We start from the raw sequence: 25,579 nt of genomic DNA on the forward strand, positions 1-25,579 counted from the left end.
TGGTTAAGGAAATAGTGGAAACTATGTGCCCAGATGAAGCATATTCTGGAGATCAAAGGGCTAAACCCATACAAAGTTGTTGTCAGCCATCTATGAGAAATTATGGAAAATTGGGGCTGTCCAGATCAGAGGGGAGTTGTCTTAGTCCTTTTTTAACTGTAACAACATACCGTAGACTGGGTGTCTTATAAACAGAGACCACTTATTTCTCACAGTTCTGAGGAAGGAATCCAAGATTAAGGGGCCGGCAGGTTTGATGTCTGATGAGGAATTGCTTCCTTCTTCACAGATGGCCTTCTCCCCGTGTCCTCCGGTGGCAGAAGGGGCTTGGGCACTCCCTGGGGTCTCCTTTGCAAGGGCACTATTCCCATTCATGAGGACTCCACCCTCATGACCCAAGCACCTCCCAAAGGCCTCACCTCCAAACACCCTCCCACTGGGGAGTAGTTTTTAACATAGAATTTTGGGGGACACAAACATTCAGTTATAGTGTGAGTTAATATAATATTCAGCAAAGCCACCACTGGACCATATGAAGCCTTTGTGTGATGTGGCAAAAGGCACCTCTTGCTCAACATACTTTCCTTCCATCTGTCGAAAAATTATTGTAATACAATTTTTAGAGAATAAGACACTTCGTGGCCTTCTGCCATAAAAATTTGGATAATATTCAAGACTCAAATCTACAATATCTACCAGGTATAGGGTCTGTCTAAGTAATGTATCACCTGCACACCTTGCACAGTCCCTGATTTTCAGAACAGGAGGAAGGTAGATTACAGAAATTATAGAACAGGAATATGATATGATCCTTGGAAAAGTTGAAGAACATTCAACTATCCTGCTTGGGAACAGAAAATAATACGATGATCTATAGAACTCACCAAGAATTCTGATTAATGGAGACAAGTTAACTTGGAGAGAGGTTTCTGGGGCAAATGACGTGCTCTGCCCTCAGTTCTGCCTTACTTAGCAATTCCTAGCTGACACGGGCCTCAAATTTTCAGATATGACATTAAAAGGAGTTAGGAATATCGAAATTGCTGGGTAATAGAATTGGGGTGCCCAAAATGTTGACAGATCAAAGTGATACACTAATCTGTTAGAATGATATTTAATTGGCAGAACTTATAGATGTCAGCCCTGCAGTGTGAAAACAACACCATGAGTATAAGGAGAGGGAAACAATGGGATTAGAGGGAAAGCATGTGTGAAAAAGAATTTCTATTGCCAGGCATCTCGGCATAAGTAACAGGTGAAAAGTGATCCCTATAAAAGTTTTTGGTGTCCAAAGCCACATCCGTAGGAGTAAAAATATTAGAATGACAGAGATTAGGGTCCTTTCCTATATTTAAAATCTCAGGCCATGATCGACATGTCATTTTGTGTTCGATGCACGAAGGTATATATAACTAAACTGGAGTCCATTCAAATGTTTGTCTAGGAAAGTGAGAAAACTTGAAATTACAGGAGTATTCCCCCTATCTGTGGTTTGGCTTTCAGCAGTTTCAGCGACCCTGTTGACCACCGTAAGGAAGAAGCCAGAAGACTCCTCCTTCTGGCGAATCATCAGCCTGTCAACAGCAGCCGCGTGTCCCATGACGTCACAACACCTGCATGGTCCGCTCCCTTGTCTCACTCACCATGAGGGCATCTTACCATCTCATATCGTCTGAGGAGGGTGAGTAAAGTAAAATAGAATATTTTGAGAGAGAGAGAGAGCACACTCACATAACTTTTATTACAGTATATTGTTACAATTGTTCTATTTTGTTATTAGTTATTGTTGTTCATCTTCACTGTGCCTACTTTACATCATGGCATGGACCTAGAGGAAGAAACATGAGCATGTGGAGTGCCGTCTGCTGTTTCAGGCCTCCAACGGGGGTCTTGGAACATATCCTTCACACGTAAGTGGAGACGACTGTATGTTGTTCGTGTTGTAGTCTGAGGAACTGAAGGCATGAGCTTGTGTGATGGGAAAAATTATAAAAGAAAAACATTATTTATAATTTCCACACTGAATGGTTGTGGTTGAACACTGTTCTGTTTGCTGAAGTCAAAGTCATCTTTGGGAAAATAACCGCTAGCGTTCTGGGTTTCCAGGAGAAAGATGAAGACGGATTACAGGGCAGCCAGGGGGAAAGATGCTTGGGAGAAGGCTTGTGTTGGATGGGGATTCCTGGGGCGTGAGATCCTCCCTCTACCACATCAAAAAATCTGTTTCTGTTGCTCATTCTTGATTGTGGAAAATATTGGGGCCATAGACTGAGATGAAATGTTGAGTCCTGCTTCAAGGTGGTCATCTTGAAAAAGAGAATTTTTTTTTTTTTTTTTTTTTTGGTAGGGAAAGTAATGGTTACAAAAGGCCATACATTGGAAAAATTGGTAGTAGTCACTCCCTTAAATCTTTTTTGATCTATAGCAATCCCGTACCCCTCCCCCACCACCCCCCACACCTTAGCCATGCTATTCATCTGTGGAAGAAATATGGTCATTTCTCCTGCAGAAATTCCTATTTTCTGGATTTGGCTAGTTGCCTCTCGTGTGTTGATATCCTAATGAGTTGATATCCTAGCAACCTCCAAAAGTGACCCATGTGTATTCCTATTATTTTTATTTATTTTTTAGATTTTATTTATTTATTTATTTATTTAGAGAGCATGAGCGGGGGGTGGACAGAGGGAGAAGGAGAGAGAATCCCAAGCAGACTCTGAGCTAAGCATGGAGCCTGACATGGGGCTGGATCTCACGCTCCTGAGATCACGACCTGAGCTGAAACCGAGAGCTGGACACTTAACTGAGCTACCCGGGTGCCCCTGTTGTCATTATTTTTAAAGGATCCCATAGCCCGGGCAGTACCCTCAGATGGTTTACCTGTTCCATTCATTCTTGGCAGATGTTCCCTGGAGAGGCTCAGTCTTTGCTCCCCAGGTTTCCACTGTTCATTCCTTCCTAAAGCAGTTCTGGGTGGGATAGATAGTGGTAGGTGATGGCAGCTATCGGGCTGGCTAAGTGGACTGGTGTTGGGCTCTGGTAGATTGAGCTCCAAATCCTGGCTCTGCTACTTAGCAGGCATGTGACCTTAGCCACATCACCAGACTTCTCTGAGCTTCTGTAAACACATGAGAAAATAATATTCACTCTGAGTCTTGGGGCGTTAAATGAGATAATGGGTGCAAGGCACTTATCACAGGGCCTGGCAGGTAAGTTTGGATTAGAAAAATGGCAACTGTTACAAGAAGCCTCTTGAAACAGAGTTTCACCCCATTGATCCACCCAGACACGTAGGAGTCCCTGCTGAGCTCCAGTCCTCCCTCCCTCCTGCCAGCCCCACGGTGACCGGGCTCTCTCAGTCCTGCAGCAGAATTCCCTTGTAGCTTTCTTCATCAGCAGGTCAGGCCGCCGACTCCTTTAAACCTGCCTTGACGAGAACGTCCCCCCCCCCCTCACTGTGCTCATCGATAGTATGTCTTAATACTGAAGTTATCTATCATATACTTTTCTTTCTTTAAGTATGAAAGTTTTAGAGGAGTTTGTGCTGGAAAACAAAAAGTATTTCTCATAGTTGTGGCACATTTGTCTTTCCTGATTCACTCACTCTCCATCCCTTATCCTGCTCAGATCGTGTGTGCTCTGGCAGAGGGCTTTTTTGCCCTCTGGCTTCTGGCTGGGTTTGGCCAATGGGAGGCACAGGCTGGAGACCTGATTTTATCCCTGCGGGTCATGGTGGCTTGGTTGTCTCCCCCTAATGCAGGCTACACACATAACTCTCTCCACATGCTCTCTCCACTTTCCGGCGTGCTCTCATTCTCCATCAGGCCCAGGGAGGGTACCAGCTCCCTGGCCTTTCCAGCCACCAAGCAGTGCACAATCTGCAGTTGCTTTTCTTAAATCCTCCCCTTAACTTTGTAAATAGTACTTCTTCTGGGGTAAATATTACCTTGGTCAAACTCTCCTTGAGTTTCCCAATGCAAGTGTACCGCCTGTGTCCTGCTGAGAGGTAGGACAGCTGTTGGAGTGCCGAAAGATCAGCAACAGCCTAAAATAATCACCAATATAGAGGATTAGTTTATCCAATTATGGTGTAGCTATGATAGAAAATCATATGTAGCATCTGAATTCGAGTTTTTGAAAAAACACTTAATGGCAAATTCAAATGCTACAGTATTATCTTCAGGACTACCCAATTTTATAAAAGAAAAAGCATGTCTAAATTGTGTGAGCCTGTAGAAAAAGACTAAAAGTTAACATAAATTCTATATAGGATTGTGGTTGATTTTAACTTAATTCATGGTTTCGTGTTCCCAACTTAAAAAGTAAAAGGTGGAGTTTGTAAGAATAAAACCAGCACATCTCATTACTTTTATATTATCAAAAGGACTTTTCTGCTTCATGTTAGGAATGCCAATTATAGCAATACCAAAAGAGTTACTTTGGGCAGATGATCTTTTCTACTTGTATGTTGTTATGATGTCTATAATTTGCTTGAAATAACTTCAGCAGGGATGTGTTTGGGGTGGTGGGAGAGAAAGAGAGAGAGAGAGAGAGAGAATGAATCTGAGCTACTTTCTAATGGCTGTCAGTGGCCCTCAACAACAATTCCCACTCCGGGGCTGGTCCGCTAACATTTAATCTGAAAGTCCATACCCCAAAGGCAGCTGCCATAGCATTTAAGCTGCTCTATTTCAATAAGCACCAGAGGCTCTATTAATTAAAGATTTATTTACTTATTTATTTGACAGACAGAGGTCTCAAGTAGGCAGAGAGGCAGGCAGAGACAGAGAGAGAGGGAAGCTGGCTCCCTGCTGAGCAGAGACACCCCCCCCCCCCCCCCCCCCGATACAGAGCTCGATCCCAGGACCCTGGGATCATGACCTGAGCCGAAGGCAGAGGCTTTAACCCACTGGAGGCTCTATTAGTTAAAATAAAGAATGTCAGAAATGGGTATTCCTAGATGAATTTTATGTCTTGCTAATCTGCATAACAGATGTTAGAGATCAGCTTTTCTTAGTAAAATTAAATATTCTCGAGATATAGAAATTAGCTATAATATTTGAGAGACAATTGCCACCCTAGCAAGTCCTAGAGCCTGTCCTTTTGGGGATAGCCCTTGAAGTTTGGTCCCTAAGTCGTCCTGGGTTGAGCCAGAGTGGGATGATTCTGGTAGCTTTCTGTGGACAGTAGGGACAGCAGAATCCTGCCTCTGGAATGTTGTGGTGTCTGCCTCTGGCTAATGTTCCTTGCAAGGTGGGGTCAGAGCACCTATAAACCAAAAGGGATTGTATGACGTTTTAGTGTCTGCTACTAGTAAAAGGTTGTTTAATCCATGTCTGTACCTGTGGCAGAATTTAGTCTGAGACCTGCTTTCATAGAAACTTGGCAGCAAGGTTATGGGGAAATAGTTCATCCCTACACCCAGAACTTTTTGATGTGAACAAGACAATGAATTTGAGAGTCTTGGGTGACCAATGCAGCTTAAATTTACTTATAACACAGAGGCGTTTGGACTCTTAAGTCACAGATATTCTCTACCAAAACTGTAATTCCAAAAGAGCTACTTGAGGATGGAATCGGGATGGAAAGCACTCTTTGACCAGGGGACAATAAGATGGCATAAGGGTATGTAGCAGAACAAGATGGTCACTAAAGGCCGAAAAGTTTGCCTTTTGTTGTCCATCATACCCTGTGCCTTTGTAGCGTTCCCGGCACTCACCTGCTCCTAAGACTAGGATGTTTCAGGGAGGGTGGAGATCAGAACCAGCTGGGCCAGAGCTTTCCAGAAGGTGGTCATGTCCGGAGGAGAACAGCAGATCCTCCCAGGTCAGAGGAGGAGTGTGGTTATGAAAATAATTTCAGGGATAAAAGGGAAATAGGGGCCGCTCCCAAATATTCTTGGATATCTCCAAGAAACAGCACACAGATGTAAATCAGATGTAAAGGCCTCGATGCCTCCTGGGATTAAGAAATAAAGCATCAGTAATTGTGGGCATGTTAAATGTGTTTGCATGCTGAGTTCGCTTAGGATTTCTTCTTCTTCTTTTTTAAGATTTTATTTATTATTTGACAGAGAGTAATCACAAGTAGGCAGAGAGGCAGGCAGAGAGAGATGGAAGCAGGCTCTCTGCTTAGCAGAGAGCCTGATGTGGGACTCGATCTCAGGACTCTGAAATCATGACCTGAGCCGAAGGCAGCGGCTTAACCCACTGAGATACCCAGGCGCCCTTGTTTAGGATTTCTGAGTCATTTACAGTGTCTACCCCATAATGGGCATCAATTATGAAGTCACATATAAACAACATTTTTTATTTACTAAAATTCTGCCTTTGTCCTAGAACTATTGAGGCAGCTGAATAGTATCGCCTATATAACAAAAGGAGGTTAATTCATGCAATATTTGTGGATACATTTTATGGGCTAGCTTCATCTGATAAAGCTTTTAGAAGCAGTTTTGTTCTCAAAAGCATCAGGTGACCCGCTTATTGAAGAAATAGGGCTTTAGCTTTTCTTTAAACCTTTCTGTTGCCTTGTCTTTCTCTGTCCTGGATGAAACTTTGGGCAGTTTCCCCAGCTTTTCCATAATCCTCAGGTGTTAACACATTGTCTAATTTTCCAGCCATGCCATTAGTTAACTCCAGTCCTGTTGAATAGAAACTTCAGTCTTTCATCCAGTTTAAAGCCTCTCTCCCACAGTGTGGACCTCTGTCAGGCAGGAGACTAGCAGTGGGGGGTAGGGGGGTGTGGTTGGAATCTTTACTATTCCTCACCCTTGTGTTCTTTGTCCTTGTCTCTGTTGCTGTGGCTTCTCCATGGTTAGGGCCAGAAAGGAAGGGAGGGAAGAGGCAGAAACTGCCTGCCTTGAGTGCTCAAGCCGTCATCCACATCGGTGCCCTCTGGGTGGGGCCAGCCGACAGATGATGGGTTCTCTACAGGCTCCTTCCTGGAGGGAGCCCTTCTGTTTCTTGACATGGCACTTTTCTTGATAGTCCCTGACTCTTAGTGGATCCCTCCACACCCTTTCTGGGGTTGGCGGCGGGGTGGGGGGGGGGGACTGTCCCTCCTGATGACTTGTCCTTTGTTCCTCCAGACGACTGAGCCTTTTTTCCTTCTGAGGGATCCAGATCTAACATGTGGGAAACACATGTTAGAAACAGGCATCTTTGGGCCCTCCACAGACTTCAAGTGGAAGCCAATTTCAGTGAAGCCCTCTTTATCACCAGCGGTCCCTCTGGCCAGCTGGCCTTTCATACGTTGACAGCGTCAGGTGTGTGACAGCTCCAGACTCCAGGACTCCAGGCTCTCGAACCAGTCTCTGTCACTAGGGTATACCTATCGGGCTTTCTGAGACATGAAAGTTGCCTCAGGTCAGGAACCTTATGTGGCTTAAGGTGAAAACAACTTCACACTTCCTATTTCCCAGGGGGAAGGGAGGAGAAATGCCACAGCACACCAAGTCTGTTTCTAAAAAAAATGGCCCGATGTCTGTGACAGATCCTCAAGCCTGTCCCAATGTGAAGAGTGAAGGATGGAACACCCTCCGTCCCATTTTCTAGCCCATCCTATGAGAGTGACGTGTCCAGTTGTCCTCAGCTGAAACCTCAGTCTTGTCCTATTGTCCTCAGCTGAAACTTCAATGAGAGGAGAAGTCCTACTTAACATCCTGTAACTCGCACTGCACACACCCAGAGGCGGTTTTGTGCAAAACATAACATTCCCAAGGAGCCACGGTCCTCAAGATTCTCCTGCAGTAGAAGTGGGTGGGTAATGCCTGCTCTCAGAATCTGTTGGCCCAACATGGTCGCATTCCCTGTGTTTCACTCTGAAGAATTTAGGAACTTAAACACATCAAATACTCAGGTTACTTATCTTTCGGGAAGTCTCTAGAGATCTCCATTTTGCATTGACAACCACATGGTTCTGTCATGACCCTGGGCACAGTTGGAGCTAGCCCAGCCATCAAATACCCCCAGCCATCCCAGACTCTGTCTCTCTCTCTCTCTTTCTGAGACCCATATCAGGCAGAACAGGCAGTTCACTGAATAGTCTTTCTAGGACTGTGATCTAATTCCATGGCTCTCATCGAAGGTCAGTATAACAAACAACCATATACAATTTCCTGTTAGCCATACTAGAAATGTCAGGGAAAAAGCAAGTCTAATGGAGAAATAACCAACTCCCTTTAATCTTTCTGTAAAGCATCAAAGTTGTGAGATAAAGCTGGAAATTCCAGAGGAAAAAAAAATGCACAGTCCAGAATATCAACATAGCTTCCTAACTCCTGTGACAACAGAGAACATGTCACCTAGAGACATGGCAGGGGATGCCTCTGCTTCATTTGGGGACAAATCCCATTTCAAATAGATAGAACAGACTTTCTAGAAGTTGTAATAATTGCATCTGGGCCAGAATGGAAGAAGAAGCAATTGAGAATAGTGAGTTTAAATGCCAAGAACAAGAGGAATGACATTAGCAGCTGTAGAAAGTAGCCTCTGACCAAATCTCCCTGTGCCTTCCCCCTCCAGCCACCCTCAAGATCTTCACATTCTAGAGCAAGGTTTGTCACCCTTTATTTATTATGGTCCAATAAGGAGATTTTCAGACATTTTTCCCTACTCTCCACCTCCCATGAGCATTTAATATCACATATGTGTTTATGTACTTACTGTAGACTTATCTGTGTTTTATACATGAAAAGAGTAATATATTTGCACCCCCTATAATAATTTCCTAGGATTGCCATAACAAACTGTCATAAACTTGGTGGCTTAAAACAACACCAATTGATTCTCGTACAGATCTGGAGACTCAAAGTCCAAAATCAAAGTGTTGGCAGGGTGGTGCTCCTCCGGAAGGTTCTAGTGCTTCTGGAACTCTTCTCTACGGCCTCTGGTTCCAGTGGCCCCAACCGTTCCTTGGCCTGTGGCTGCCTAACTGCAGTGACTGTCCTCACACTTGGCCTTCTCCTCTCTGTGTTTCTGTCCGTCTTTTTCTACCTTGTACCAGGACACTCTCATTGGAGAGTGATCCCATCCAGCATGATCTCATGCCTTCCCGAATTATATCGGCAAAGACCCTCTTTCCAGGAAAGGACGTTTTCCGAGGTTCCAGGTGGACATGAATTTTGACCCAGCACAGATTTGCTCCTCTAGGGATGATATCATCTTTATCAAGAATACATAGACTAGAGAATAAATGATATTCAAAACACTCCAGAACCTAAATGCAGTTTACCTGGAGAAGCGAATGTCAACTCTCTGAAAAGCTTCTCTTATAAATCCTCTGTTGGAGACTTTCTTGTGGCTTCCTGCTGGGGGCTTTCATGCTCCCTAAAGGGGTGTCACAGCCCTGCCAGTCCATCTGCCTTCCCGCACCCCTCACCCAGCTGTCAAAAGCATTCTTTAGCATCTCTCATCCTCCACCCAAGCCTAGATGAAGTGGAGAGAAAAAGAGGCATTAAGGAGGGCACGTATTGCATGGAGCACTAGGTGTGGTGCAAAAACAATGAATACAGTTACTCTGAAAAGAAATTAAAAAAAAAAAGAGAGTATCTACTTCTAGAGTTAACTTTGCCAATAATGGAAGTCACGCAGGAAGGGGCATTAGCTCAGTGTCTGCCGTAGAACACATGCTCAGTAAATTATTAGTCCTTGTTTTTACTGTTACTCTCTTCCCCTCACTGTGACTTCTTTGAGAGATGGTGCTCCCTGTTCCTCCCCTGTCAGTTTCATGATCTCATTCCTCCCTCTAGCCCGGCGTCTTGAGGCTTCTCTTTTGCTCTCTCGCTCGTGATCCCCATTTAGTGACAGCTGACCTGATCTTTACAAGCTTCAGGTTTATCTCCGATCAGGAAATCATGGAAATGCCTGTCCTTGGCCCATAGCGCTTGCCTTGATACAAGCAGGGAGCATGGGCGAGAGAGGGGCAGCCCGTCCGGGTGGGATGCCAGACACATCGTGAAAAACCTGGGTGCAAGGTCCTGTTGGGTGCCCTTCAGAGGCCTTCTGTGTGACTCTTCTGAAAAGGTAAGAAACCTGTAATCGCCTTTTCCGAGAAAACATTTTACCATGACATATGCTTATAAATAATCTGCTTCCAGCACACTTCTCTTGGCATTTTCCTGATATTAGCTGTGTATCTTTGTCTCTATACTGTGGCTAAAACTCCGAGGCAGAATTAAAGTTGGACTAGGTGCCCTTAACCCCATCAGCCCCCGAGGGACTCCTCAGGCAGTCTCTCTTGTACAACCGGGAACTCTATTGCGTGGGTTTGATTTTATCTTTGATAAACAAGTCGAGATGTGTCTTCACTATTTCATCCTCTCCCCTAGAGTTGGGCCAAGAGTTCTTGGTCACACAGTATTGTGTTTGGTATCATTTACTGTGATATGTTTTTTATGCCCTTTGGCAGAACTAAGCATTTGTGGGGACTTGAATGCCGTTTGGGGACCACTGCTTAAGGGAGGTGCTAATGATCATTCCCTCCAGATAATCTGCCATATACCTTCGAGTCACACTGGCTCAAAGAGACCCAGGAAGGTGGATGGCACTCTCCTGGTGGCATACAGTTTGGATTAGTGAATTGCTTCTGGATTTTCTGTCTTCAGCCTATATTAGCATCCCCTGGACTGAGCCCTAGCAAGCTTCTTATTCTGTGGGAAAGCAATGCTGAGGATATCCTGCTTTCCTTCCACAGTGTCCTCTTGGGAAGATTCTCATCTTCCCTACTGAAAAAAAAAAAAAATCTATACTTCCCTTGAATGCTGGGTCTGTTTTTTGCCTCATGGATGTTGGAATCCTGTCTGTGACGGTGTTTCTTGTGCAGAAGGCAAAGCATAGAACAACTGGTAGTTCCCTAGGGAGCCAGGCTGAGGGCCTCTCCTCCCCCACGCTCGTTCCTGTCCCTCTCCTTGTTATTGTTCTTACTTCTACACCACTCAAAATTTGTGCCCTTGTGTTGTGTTTTAGTCACCCTTGTAAACTCCCTTTTATCATTTCTTGTAAGAAAGTGGGGAACACATTTTTAAGCAAATGTTTACCTGGAGAGGAATTAGACAAATTCTGTATGACCCAAATGGACAAAATGAGGGTTCTTTCGTCCCTCTCTCCCTCCTTTCCTCCTCATTCTTTCCTCCTTCCTTCCAACATATGTCAACTAACTATCAGGAACTGAGCTGGGAGACATAGATAGAGGAGGCAGCTTTAAGCTATTTAAGAAAAGACTTTACAGTGCTCAGAACTGCCCAAAGACAATTACCACTTGCCCCAGAACTTCACAATTTACAAAGCACTTCTGTGCACACATGATTTTGTTTTACCTTCACAGCAATGCTCAGTTGTAGGTGTTACTTATTATCCTCGTTGATCGAGAGTCTGAGCTTTAACGAGAATCTTAGCTAAGACAAGTCAGCTGCTAAATGGGGGAAGCAGGGTTGCCTTCTGGGTTGTTTGCCCTTTCCGTGACCTGATACTCTCCACCACCTGTCCCTCTTCTACTCCCCGTGGGGTGGGCACACCCTGTCAGTCTGAATGTGCTCCATTTCACTCTGACCTCGTTTTTACCCAAAATGTGAATAACATTTCATGTAATGCTCTTCCTATTTTTATTTTCTGTGATTTAAAAGACAACGGAAATACACCAGACATGTTTATGCTTTCATGCTTCAAAAGTTTGGCTTCAGGAGACGGAATCTTCCATAGAGGGGCCATATGAACGCTGGTTGGGGAACAGGTGGGTCAGCGTGCCCATCACTCAAGGCTCCCATCAGATTCAGCACACAGTTTCCGGGTCACCACACACCACCACCTCCACCTGGGAGGTGAGCTCTAATTTGCTGTTTATGTATGCATATATCCCATTACTATGGGGAGAGCAGAGCAGTATGTTCTAGAACAATGCTAGTGCTTGTCACAGCATGCCCCACCAACAACTATTAAGGCACTTCCTTCTCCAAAACCAATATAAACTTGGAGAGCATTGTTGTGTGTGTGTGTATGTGTGTCAGGAAGACTCCTCACCACGTCCCTATTTAGCGTGAAGAAGTAAAATTTTCTAAGATATTATTTATTTGTTAATTTGTTATCCTTCCTTAAACTCATTTTGTTGAAATCCCTCAAACCCCATGGCTTAATGGATGGTACTCTTCCTCTGCTCCTAGAGAGATGCCATTTCCCCCTGTTTTTATGGTTCTCTGGTCATTTCAATGAGGGCCCTTCAGTGTAAGTCTGTGGGTGTTGTGGATTAAGCAGGGTAAGTCAGGTTGTGCTGTGATAACAATATACCTCAATAAAACAAAGGTTTATTCTTGGCCTGGGTTCACTGTGGGTCACCTGGGGGCTCTGCTCCTCATTGTCTTTACTCTGGGACCCAGGCTGACGGAGCAGCCCCACCTATGTGGTGCTGGTTGGTGTGGCAGAGGGAAGAAGTGTTACAACTTCTGCACTAGACCCGAAGATTTCAACCTTTCAAAATGAGTCACTTGGTCACACACACCTCACTTCAAGGGGCACTGAAGTACAACCCCACCATGGGCCTGTATAGGGAACCTGAAAGTGTTGGAACAGTGTGTTAGATCCCTGTGCTATATTCAAATCTTATCTGGAAACCTCACCATTTATATTTTAAATGTAAATGTAAAGTTTTATTAGGGTTTTGGAATCCTGAGGCTAAATCTGACACTTACGGCTTTGTACTTTTGGATAGGTCACTTACCCTTCTTCTAAGTCCAGATTCCTTTATCTTAACATGGTAGTTATAGCCTCTGGTCTGGCTACCTTTGTAAGATCATTGGTGAGTTTATCAGTGAGATACTATATATGAAAATATTCTGAAATATGAAAAATATTTAGAAATAAAAATTGTTTCTATTATTACCATATGCCTCTTTTGGGTAGAATGATAATTCCAACTCATACCCATTAGATTAAGAGGAAATACACCTATTTTGAAGACTGGCACCCTTTCTGCAAGTGATTCTAAATGTCAAGAACCATTCAAAATAAATGCACAACAACAGTAACAAAAAGTTATTGCAGAACACACGGGAGAAGAGGCCATGGCAAAAATAGTTACTTTCACGAGGGTCTGACCTCATGGGTCACTTTGACTTTAGACACTTGTAGGAATATTTTTATTCAGATGAAGAAGGATTGTTTCTGCCCTTTGCTGGCTTTCTGTAAGTTGACAGGTAGAAGAGTGATCGTTAGAGAAGACAACACAAAATCCTAACACTCTAGGTTGTGAATGGATCAGATTTCATGGACAGTCTGAGGAATTCATTCCATGTCATTCCCATTTGTCATGGCAGTTCATGATGACCTTCTTTGGGGCCCCCTAGAGGGCAGTATTTAGCATGTGTGCTCTTCTTAGGTTAACAGGACCTCGGTTAACAAAACTTAGGTTAACAAGTTTCCATTTACCCCAAATTTCACAGGATACCATGGAAGGTAAGCTCTTTAGGCCTCCAAGAGCCTACACTGGGCACACAACTCCAAGTGGGTAGCTTACAAAAGCTGGTTCTTTGTTCTTGACTTTTTCATTCACCAAACACTAATTAAACACCTATAAGTTATGAAGCACTTGGCTAGTGATCTAGCTAGTATGGATGCAAAATTAAGACCCGGTCTGCCTTTGGGTAGTTCATATCTGAGTTGAAGGAGACCATTATACAAGTGGTGATTACTTAAAACATGTTAGAGATGTCCGGAAACAACTTAGAACAGGAGAGCCTAACTTTCTGTAGAGGTCAGGAAATGCTCCCAAGAGAAGACAGAAAGAAAATCAAGTCTTAAATGGCTATCAACACAGAGCAATAGAATCGAGGGGAGAGAGACAGCATATGGAAAGACCTAGAGGCTGAGAAGACTTCATATTATGAAACTTGTGCCACTGGGGGTCACGAGGCCCAGCAGAGCTAGGAAGGCAAGCAGGACTAACTGTGCTGGGAGAACTGTCCCCCTCAGAAGCAATCATCATCCCAGATGTATGCACACATAATGAATGCATACATTACACTCTGAGGTGGAGCCCAGAGAACACTTCTCAGGTTTCCCCCACATCTTCCTCCTCCTCTGCTCCTCTGCCTTCTCCCTGGCCCCTTCCTCTATTCCCTAGGGTTTTGGTTCCATCCAGCTGCTACCCCATTTGGGCAAGCCTGGGACACTGTGTGCCCCTTAGTTCTGAGATTGCTGCATTTTGGGGAAGATAACAATGGATCTCTGCATTCCTCAGAATGAGACACCTACCAGACTACCACCTCTCTCTTGCCCAATACCCATTCCCCAAAGGCTTAATTTTGATGCATGATAATCAAAGTCTAGAAGACTTTCTTCCTGTAAGGGAAGAGGATGGGAAGGAATAAAGCGGACGAACAGCAGAAATAGCCATGTCTATTCACTTTACCTTCTGAGGCAGAGATGAAAAGTCTGAGAGCAGCCTTGTCTCTGTATTTGCCTTGTTCATCGCCTTCCGGGCCAACCTCCTATTTTCACGGTAAGAGGATGTAAGTGGGTGATATAAATTCAAGAGCTTACTTAGCCAGCTTACCTTCAATGACAACCTAATGGATTCCATGAGATTGTCCCAGGTTATATAAGCCAACAACTGTGATCTCTGACTCAAAGTAGTCAGAAGAGCCAAAGAAGAAGACCAGTAAGAATGTATTGGTAAAGCATTTGGTCCTAAAAAAGAAAATTTGCAGTTGTTTTTAGTAATGTACAGAAAGGCTACAGAATTATTATGTGAGCAAGGATTCTGTTCTTTTGCTTAGTTCCAGTATATATTGGAATGATCCTAAATCATTCTCTATTATATTTCCAGCTCAGTCCCAGCTGGTCATTTTCTGTCATTGTGCCTGTAGAAAATAAAAAAAAAAATTGCAGCTGACCCATAACACAAAGACTACTGTATTCTTAGAGATTTGTTGGTTTGATTTTAAAATCCCAGAAGCTAGCACTGCATTTTGAAATGGCACATTGCTTGACATGGGGTTTAAATTCATCTTGGATCCAAATCTTCACCTACCACCCCGGTTGCTTACTGATGGGTCTTCCAAGCATTCATAACAGCAGAGTGCTATTTTCCCTCTTCCCCCCACAAACCATGAAATTCTTTCAGTTTACCACTTTATACAATGATCAAAAGTAGTGACCACCACTGATTAATAGTTGTTTTAAAAAATCTCCTAACCATGGGAGCATTTATGGTAGAGATTGTCAATCTTTTGCTGCAAGTAGATTCTTAATTCCATCATTATTCTTGACAGATAGTGGGAGTACAATAAATATTGAATGATCTTATGGAATATCTCTGCTTAACCATTTTCAAGTCTTCCTGTAGTCTTTTGATTTCCTCCTGACTTCGGTATTTAATGAAGAATCATTCGGTGTAGTTTGGGGTTGAGGGACTCAAAGAATATCCTTGGGTCTGTGACCCAAGGCTTTATTACCCCTAAATACTTATAGTATATATTTAGATCAGAAAGGCTACCCCACTTCTTTTCCTCATTAGCTCTCACTTGAACTGTTACTGTGGTTTCTGATCTGGTCTCCTTGCCTTCTGACTCTCCCCCTCATTTTAATCATCCATAACCCCATATCCTAAGTCCTGACCAGCCATATAATGTGAAGGTCACAGGCAAGATAAAAATGCATGGACTCCTATTCAAAATTATTCAAACTTTCAACACAGCAGCAGTATATTACGCCACACTTGGGACAATTCTTTGCTTGGGGTCCTGTGTGACTGTGTAGTTGGCATAGCCATGAAGCTGATCCTGCCTGGGTTCAATTCCTTTTTTTTTTTTTTTTTAAACATTTCATTCATTCAAGAGAGGCAGAAGGGAAGGGAGACGGAGGGGGAAAGAATCTCCAGCATACTCCATGCTGAGTGCAGAGCCTGATGTAGGGCCTGATCTCCGAACCCTGAGATCATGATCTGAGCTGAAACCAAGAGTTGGTTGCTTGACTGACTGAACCACCCAGGTGCCCTGAGTTCAATTCTTTTGAAAGTACAGTTTTGGTCGTGGTAAGTCCTTGCTCAAAAACTTTCAACAGCTCCAGTGTTTAAAGTTGTAACTTTAGGGACCTCTAACTCATTCTAACTTGCCATTGACGACAGAGGTGAAGATACTTCTGTGGACTCCTGAACTTTCTAATGGGGGCTACAAATTTCACAAGGAAAAGCCCTGGCTGACCCAGGCCTTATACTCCATTGGTCAGCTGAGTCCAGAGAGGCCTGAGGAGTAAAAAGAGAACAAAGAATGCTGCATACAGGTGTGACCTGGAGAGACAGCAAAGAAAAGCAGTTGATGCCTTTAGTCATTGCATATTATGAAATCTGTGGGAAGAAAGAGGGCACTTTTTTAAAAAAGGATTTTATTTATTCATTTGGCAGAGATCACAAGTAGGCAGAGATGCAGGCGGGGGGGGGGGGAAGCAGGCTCCCCGCTGAGCAGAGAGCCCAATGGGGGGCTCCATCTCATGACCCTGGGATCATGACCTAAGCCTAAGGCAGAGGCTTTAACCCACTGAGCCACAAGGCGACCAAAAGAGGACACTTTTGATATGCCAGCCACAAGTATGGTTTCCATCTAATTGAATCTATTCATCACTGTATTTTTAAAAAGATGATGTAATTGAAAAATGAGTTAAAATGAATCCATCCTCCCACAAAAACAGCCTGTTGTGTGTGTGTGTGTGTGTGTGTGTTTGCATGTGTGTGAGCATGCATGTGTGCACTGATATAGATTTCATTTTAAAGAATAAAATAAGTCCTGGCTTCGAGCAAACTGGAGACTTATTTCATATGGCAGCCTCCTTGCAGACAGTGGATGGTTCCAGGTCATGGAATTACTTGTGACTAAAACCTCTGACTGAAAATGAGGATGTGGCACTCAATTATCATCCTCTTTTCTGAGATTTAAAGGGCTCTTTAGAACACAAACCAACACCAGTTGTTATTTTAACCAATCTGTAAGTATCTTCATGGGCTTGATCTTCCCCATTTGGCAATATCCCAGAGACCTGTGACCATAAAGTTGTCATATATGTGCTGGACATAGCCATCTTGGAAAAGTAGGTCTTCTTTTAAAGACTCTAGGAAAGGAAAGGGCAGTGCTTGTTTAGAACTGTGAGAACCAGCCATTCTTCCCTCAGTATCTCATCTTGGATCAGGATTACGTTAGTTATCTGTTGGTGTATAACAAGTTACTACAAATTTAGTGGCTTAAAATGATGCACATTTATTAACTCAGTTTCTGTGTCAAGAGTCTGGGTATAGTTTAGCTGATTCCTCTGTTTTAGGGTTCCTCACAAGGCTGCAATCCAGTTGCCAGCTGGGGCTGTGGTCTCATGTGAAAGCTCACATAGGGAAGGAGCAGCTTCTAAGCCTTTTCAGGTTGTTGGCAAAATTCAGTTCCCAGAGGACTATTGGACTGAGTGCCTTATATTCCTCATGACTGTTGGCTGGAAGCTTCCCCAAGTTCTTTGCCATGTGGACCTCTCCAACATGGCCCCTTGACTCATCAAAGTTTGCAAGCCGAGAAAATAAGGAGAATCTGTTAGCAAGACAGATATCATAATAATCCTACAGGTGACAGTCCATCATCTCCCCTATACTCGAATAGTCCCCGCATTCTCAAGCAGAGGGGACTACACAGGACATGTGAATACCAGGGGGTGGGGATCATTGAGAAACATCTGGAATCAGCCCATCACAAGGATGTAGTCCCTGCTTGAGGGAATCACAATGCTATTCTCTTATAAAGAATGTGCTGCATGTTCCAGAGTTTTGAAAATTCTTGTGGATAGGTTCAGCAGAGAAAGTCTATCCTTGGAGAAACTGTGATATCCCAATGGCAAATTTATGTCTGTATTTCAGCTAATTTTCTCATCTTTCCCATAAAACATTATCTTCTATTCTCTCCAAAGAATCTCTTTTCTCTCATACCCCCTTTCATCTTAATCTAAGGGAGGAAATGTCTGGTTAAAGTAGAACCAGGAAAGAGCTCAGATTCCTTGACGTTGGACAGAATGGCCTAGAATTAGGGGGTGGGCAGTGCTGTGTCTGCAGGGCATCCTTCTGACCTTGGCTTTTCTCAGTTTCACTATTTCTCTTTCATATTTATGAGGCCCTGAATCAGACACCCACACATTTTCAGAGCCCTTTCCAAGTGGAGTTGTCATGACAAAGCATTTTTAGGGAATTCCATGCTTTATCCTCTAGAATCTTAAAACCATTGAATCTGTTCCCAGCCATTTCCCTTATAGACTTTGCTAAAATTTGCAGATGACATTCTGCAACTTATAATTCTGCAATTTCTTCTATGTTTGTCATTTTTAAGGACAAATACAAAGGGTCTACATGTCTTTTTCAAGTGGGCAGCGATCCCAAGAACTCGAACATTCTAGTGGTGGCTGTTCTTTTTGGTCACCAAAATGTAGTATACTAATGAAGTCAATCGCTCATTCACAGAGTAAACTTTACTCATTTGAGAATGGTCATGGCTGCTGGTGTTGGGAGTGACAAATGTCCCTGTTGGTCCTTGCTCTCCTCACTCTTGACGGCATTTCCTCTTAGTAATCACAGTTCTGGCCTCTCTTAGAGATGGAAAGTATTTTATCTCTGTGCCTCCTAGGGTCTTACCTGACTCAGAAACTAATATTCCTTGTGTCTGAACACAGGAAGCTGCAATACTTAAGTTTAGTCCAATCGTCCTTGGACTTCTGCATGTTCTGTGGGGACTCGGGTGCTATCGAGACCTGCCTGCACTGGGTCAGACCCAAGGATATGTACGGTTTCTCCTTTCATGACCTACTTAGAAGTAGCAGATGGAGCGGGGGAGGAGATAAGAGAGATGTCAGGAGTCTGAAGGCTAGAAAAGATGGTTAGAGTCTTTTAAAAGGTAAGATGGTAAATTTCAGAGCCCGTGAGAAGGCCTTGAGGTAGTTCTCAAATAGGTTAGTGTACATTAGAATCACCTGGGGAAAGTTTTTTTTTTTAATGCAAATTATTTGTCTCCTCAGATATTTTGATTGGGGTGGAGGAGGTCTAGGTATGGCCTAGGAATCTGCATTTGCACCTAGCATTCTTCACAATTATGACGCTGAAGGTCTACAAAGCATCATGAAGAAAATAGTGGGATCTTTGCAAAATAGATCACATGTAAAACTATAAGAAAAAAAATCTAAGGTGTGAATTTACTACTTATTATTCCCTTCATGGATTTCAGATGTATAATCACAAACACAATGCAATCTACTTCTTATATTTGACCAGAGTGGGGAATGATTGCAATGTTTATTAGCTGAGGGAAACCTAAAAGCTGAAATTAAGCTAACTGACTGCTTAATTTGATCATTTACCTCCTCCATTTAAAGGGCATTCATTCATTTCCTCTTTTCTTTCATTCAGGAACATAGTCACCTATGCTTTATGAATGAAAGTCAGCAGTCTTTCACAGCTAGACAAATAATGCCAGCTTTGGACAACCAGACAATGTCTCCTTTATATCTGTGTCTCTAAATCATACCCTGAGTACTCACTACTGTTGTTCTCTCTTGTTCTCAAAGTTTTGGAATTACAAAGACTCAGAGAGAAGTCTGTGATTTGCTAAAGAGAGCAAGGTATAAGATAATGAATGATACAATGTAACCAACCATGACATAACATCTATCTGTATATATTTGTAATATATATTTTTAAAAATTACTTATTTATTTGACAGAGAAAAACAATGAGAGAGGGAACATGAGCAGGGGACTGGGAAAGGGAGAAGCAGGCTTCCTGCTGAGCAGGGAATCCGATGTAGGACTAGATCCCAGGACCCCAGGATCACGACCTGAGCCAAAGGGAGACGCTTAACGACTAAGCCAACCAGGAGCCCCTGTAACATTTTTTATGATGAAAATTTTTATAATATTTATGAAATATTGTCATGAAATATTTTTATGGCAAAAAGAGGTAGAAGATAGCTCCATCCTATTAATGTGTCTTTCCCCCTTTGGGGGACTGAAGATGAGATAGATGTAGGAAATTATTAACTTTTTTATATCTTAGTATTCTTGTTAACAGTGAGCCTGTATATATATATTTTTTGTATCAAAAAATAAAAAAGTGGAATATTACAGTGTGTATTAGGTACAAGGAAATTCTGGCTTTTGGGTCCCAGGTCCTGGGCATGTTAAAATTAGAGGAAGAATGCAGGTATAAAGTAGCTTCCTTTCAGTGACTTCCTATCAGATGCCTCTCCTCACTGTCTTGTTAGGTCAATCAGATTTACTAAAGATTGGTGAGGACCAATCACCTGCTTTCTTTTTTCCTCAAAAGGCTCATGCTACAAAGGATATTCACTGTCACCAAGAACACAAAGCACCCCCAAAATGAATGATAAGATGGCAGGATTTCTGATAACACTTCACATGTGCCCTGATTTTGGAACAGAACAGAGATTAAAGTGACCAACTGTTAACTCTTTAAGAGCTACTAACAAAAGTCCCGGGGCCTGTCCAAGTTTTGAACCAGAGGTCGGGTACCAGTCATTTACTCACTGAATGAATTTTTACAAGTGGGTGGAAGGCCAGAGAAGGAAAAGTTGTTACTGATTTCATTCTGCTAGTGGTGCCCAATCAACAGCTGGTTATTTTAGCTACTATAATTGTAAACCAATAAAATTCAATTTATACTTTAATAATTTCTTGAAAGCAGGAAAGGACAAATATTATATGATTCCACTTACATGAAGTACTTGGAGCAGTCACATTCATAGAGACAGAAAGTGGAATGTGGTTGGCAAGGGCTCAGGGGAGGAGAGAGTGGAGAGTTAGTGTTTAATAGGTATGGAGTGTTAGGTGGGGAAGATGGAAAAGTTCTGGGGGTGGATGGTTGCACAATGATACGAATGTACTTAATGCCACAGGACTATACACTTTAAAATGATTAAAATGGTACGTTTTATGTTATGTATTTTACCAGCATTTAAAGAATTACTGAGAAAACTTGACAGAAAAATGCAAGATGCTTCCAGAAACCTCTTCAAGGTATAACATTCCTGGATCTTATGACCCTTGCAGTGTGGACTTAATGACTACAATCCAGAGGGAAATTGCAGGGGGCTCCCAACTGTCCCACTGTGCCTGGGACGGAGGGGTTTCTTAGGAGGTGGAAAGTGCCTAAACTGGAAAGCCTCAGGAAAGCAGGAGCATGTTGGTTGCCTTAACAGTATCTAGCAAAGATACCTCTTGAGGAAGAAAGACAACAGGATTGCAGGCTTGCAGACCATGGAAAACAAGGTGAGGGAGTGGCTGGAAAAGCAATCTTGATGTGGGAAAGCAAGCCCCATCAGGACTTCTTGAGTCTTTAACAGTGGAAATGCATTTTTGTTTTTTGCAATTTCATTTGAAATCTGGATTGCCTTGGCCTCTTCTAATTTACCTTTTTTTAAAAAAATTTTTTTTAAAGATTTTATTTATTTATTTGAGGGAGAATGAGTGAGAGAGAGCATGAGAGAGGAGAAGGTCAGAGGGAGAAGCAGACTCCCCAAGGAGCTAGGAGTCCGATGCGGGACTCGATCCTGGAAGTCCGGGATCATGACCTGAGCGGAAGGCAGTTGCTCAACCAACTGAGCCACCCAGGCGCCCTAATTTACCTTTTTTTAAAAAAATTTTTAAATTTATTTTCAGCGTAACAGTATTTATTGTTTTTGCACCACACCCAGTGCTCCATGCAATCCGTGCTAATTTACCTTTTTTGACGGTCGGTGAGCAATTCAAATAAGGACATGGTGCAGACCCAGCCTAAACTGAATTGGAAGCACTGACAGAGAAGGGAAACACTGAAGGACCTAATGCAGGACATAGAGATTGCCTGTTTTGCAAGCATCCAAGCTGACCTCGTCAGGTTTTCTGGAGAATAAACAACTGAAATGGCATCCTTTGATGGACCATTTGCCTGCCCAGGGACAAAATCCCACCCCTTCCCTGGCCTTTCCTTTTTGCTGGCTGCCAGCCAATCAGCATTGTACTCTTAAGTATGGAAATCCAAATCTGTGTTCTCAGAATGACTTTCTTTCCTCCTCGACTTCTCTTTCTCATATTAAAGTCCTGTTTGATTTTTTTTTTGTGCTTCCATTAGAGGAAATCAGCCTATTAATATTTCTCCTTATGTACAAATAACATGTTAATTTTACTGTATGTCTCTCAGTTACTGTTTGACTATTATTCTGCTGTGATCTAGCCCGTTCCAGAAACAGGTAGATTGAAGTGCACCTGGTCTGTGTCTTGTCTGTACCTGGACCCACTGGGTCCTTGGCTCATCTCTTGGCTCCTGTAATAAATCTTGTGTGGCAATTGTGCTCTCTGCCTCTTACATGCGGACTCTGATTCTTGGCCACATCTATTTCTGCATCTGGTTCCTGCTTTGCTTTGAGCAGTGTTGATTGAACCTACCTTGGTGGTAGCAATGGTGGAGTCTGTTTTTTTTTTTTTTTTTATTAAAGTATTTTATTTATTTATTTGACAGACAGAGAGAGAGAGATCACAAGTAGGCAGAGAGAGAGGAGGAAGCAGGCTCCCTGCTGAGCAGAGAACCGGATGTGGGGCTCGATCCCAGGACCCTGGGATCATGACCTGAGCCCAAGGCAGAGACTCAACCCACTGAGCCACCCTTTTAATTTTCTGGCCTGCCCATGACATCACTTCTCTTAAGTGGTAGCTGAAGGGCACCTATAGTCGTATCCCTGACCATCGTAGATTGTTTGCCTGGAGGTTCTAACGGTGCCTGGTACTAGAGAATGCAAGATTGAAAAGTTCTTGGGGGGTTTTTCTTGCTCTCGATCACATTCTTTCTATTTATGCATTTTGGTTTGTGTCTGTTTGGGTTCCTCTGATTCCAAATATCAGAGCCTTTTTTCCTTCTTTCAGACCGCTGGTAATTTTTCATGTGCATTTGTTCTGGACCCAATCGTGCCAATATCTGCAAAGTGAAAATTGCTGCACCAGAATTAAAAGGACACTGGATCTCTTTGCTTTCTGGCACAAGTTGTTTCAGGCGCATCTTGTACTTTTTTAGTTCTAGTTCGGAAATGAGTATTCAGTGGTCAGATTATGTTTCTTTTAATGATTGAATAATTCCAGAATTACTGTCTTCAGGACTTATAAAATAAGGCCAAAGAAAGATTTGTCACTATTTAAAAAAAAAAATGGAGGGCATTAGATAAAAAGGAAAAGAGATATCTTGATATAATTAGAAGGAAAATCACAAAGTTTCACAACATTGACACTGATGCTTCCCAAAAGGAACAAATGATGATCAATTACATGCCTCTATTCTTTAGCTGATCAATATCCTTAACAAATATGGCATCTACGTTTCCACTTTAAATTCTGCTCCTTATCACAATTAGCTCCTCTAACTTGCATAAGAATGGATACAAGTTCCCAGCTTAGAAATATGGATCAGTTTCTGAGCAAATAAATGGATATATTTTGTCTACCTATAGAGATAGTTAAAAAATTAGATTATAAGGTTTCTTAAAATCTAATGGGGCATGTGCCTTTTCCAATTAGCCTTTCCAATTTCAAAATATTAAGTGCTTATATAAATGTCAAGTAAGAGAAACTAAAAATTCTAAGTATGACAAGTAAGTTGATGGTATAAGAAGTTTTTCGTGTTAAAGCTGTAACTCAGAAAAAGATTTAACTGTAAGTTTCATTAACAGGCTTGAATACTAGGTTCGAAAATCAAATGGAAAAATTTGCTTTTAAACGTGTTGGATGCTTTAACATATAGTAATATAAAAGAACAGAAAATAGCTTCTTTTAATATTTATAAACAAAATGCCTCTGAAAATTAGACTGATTTAATAAATTTATTTAAAAATATTATCTCTTTCCTCTATGCCAGTCTTGGATATATTTTCTCATAAAAGCCTAATTAATTTGAGTTTCCTAAATTCTTAATACTCATTTAGCTGGTTACGTAAACTAACATTCCTTTATTTAAGATGATAAAATTACAAAAGCATGTGTTCAACTAAATTAAAATTTAAAAGGTAATTTCTTTATAGAACGAGATATGTTACTTGTAGACAAAAATAGCTAGTTCTTTTCTTCTTCAGGTTTTCTGTATCAGGAGAAAAACGTTGGCTGCATTTGTTAAAGATAGCAATTAATAGAGAAGGCTGATATACTGGTATAACATATTAAAAAATATGAGGGGTGCCTGGGTGGCAGAGTGGGTTAAGTGGCTGACTCGTGGTTTGGCTCAGGTCATGATCTCTGCATCATGGGATGGAGCCCTGTGCTGGGCTCAGGGCTCAGTGCAGAGTCTGCTTGAGGCTGCCCAGTGCCCCCCAGCCCCCATTTTCTCTTGCTCTCTCAAATAAGTAAATCTTTAAAAAAAATAAATGTGCATATACAAGATAATGGATATTTTAGCTGTTTATCAAAGGAATTGTTACAGCTTATTAAGATGGGAAACATTATATATTGTGTATGTTTATATTTTACACATTTGTATGTATACATTTATACAGTCTTACACATTTCACAGATGAAACAATTACCAATATATAGAAAAGCTGGAAATACTGCAAAGAATTTTTATTTCCTGAGCCATTTGAGAGCAATTTGCCAGCCCAATGCCCTATCACTCTGTCTAATGTGTACAATTTTTCTTATGAACAAAGTCATTTTTCTCTAAAACTGCAATACAACCTTTGGAATTGGAGAATTAACCTTGATATGTTATTGCTATATAATCCTCAGACCACATTCAAACTTTCTAATGCTGTCCTTTATAGGAAAAGGACCTAGTTCAGAATAGTTGTCACATCTCTTTTGTGTCCTTAAGTCTGGAACATTTCCTCACTCTTGCTTTAACTTTCATGACCTTGACACCTTTGAAGGTTATAGGTATAGGTCAGTTTTTTTGTAGAGTGTCCCTCAATTTGCATTTGTCTGATGTTTTGTCATGACTAACACAGGTTAAGCATCTTCAGCAGGAATATCCCAGAACTGATGCTTGTTCTTCTCACAGCAGCCCATCAGGTGGTACAGGGTGTCACTGGGTCCCATTACTGGTGATGTTCACTTTAGTCACTTGGTTTAAGATGGTGTCTTCCAGGTTTCTCCACTGCAGAGTTCTCTTTGCAATAGTTCATTTGTCATCCAAATTAGCTGCATTCTTTCTCTCTCTTTCCCTTCCTCTGTCCCTCTGTCCCTCCCTTCCTTCTATTACTATTGACTCATGGATTTCTATTTTGTTTGATGGGTGATAGTCTATTTCCATCATTATTTCTGTTGTCCCCAGTTGTTTCCCTGAGACCAAATCAGTGCAAGTTGGTTCTTCTGTCCTTCTGACATGTTCTTCATTGTTCAAGTACTTCTTTGGTTTCTGGCATAAGTTGTTTCAAGCTCATCTTGTACTTCTTTAGTCCCAGTTCTGAAATGAGTCATTTCTCCAAGGGGCTTTGGTGCCTTTAATGGAGAATAATATCCAGAAACCCACATCTGGGCACTTGGTGTCCTCACATCACTTTTATTGGGGTATTATTGTTCCAAGGCCCTCTTTTCGTAGACACAGCGAG

At 42.2% G+C, this 25,579-nt stretch overlaps 1 protein-coding gene across 1 annotated transcript in view; it reads left to right on the top strand.

Annotated features, from left to right (window-relative positions):
• The first annotated feature begins 1,629 nt into the window (after positions 1-1,629).
• The window catches only part of PALM2AKAP2 (PALM2 and AKAP2 fusion), a 503,483-nt gene continuing 479,533 nt past the window's right edge, over positions 1,630-25,579 (top strand). Inside the window, exons 1-2 of the mRNA XM_047700792.1 lie at positions 1,630-1,681; positions 1,781-1,910. Of these exons, the coding sequence (XP_047556748.1) occupies positions 1,645-1,681; positions 1,781-1,910 (167 nt within the window). The 5' untranslated portion in view covers positions 1,630-1,644. The remainder of the gene's footprint in view (positions 1,682-1,780; positions 1,911-25,579) is intronic.

Source organism: Lutra lutra, chromosome 13, assembly GCF_902655055.1.
Source record: "Lutra lutra chromosome 13, mLutLut1.2, whole genome shotgun sequence".
Lineage (NCBI taxonomy): Eukaryota > Metazoa > Chordata > Mammalia > Carnivora > Mustelidae > Lutra > Lutra lutra.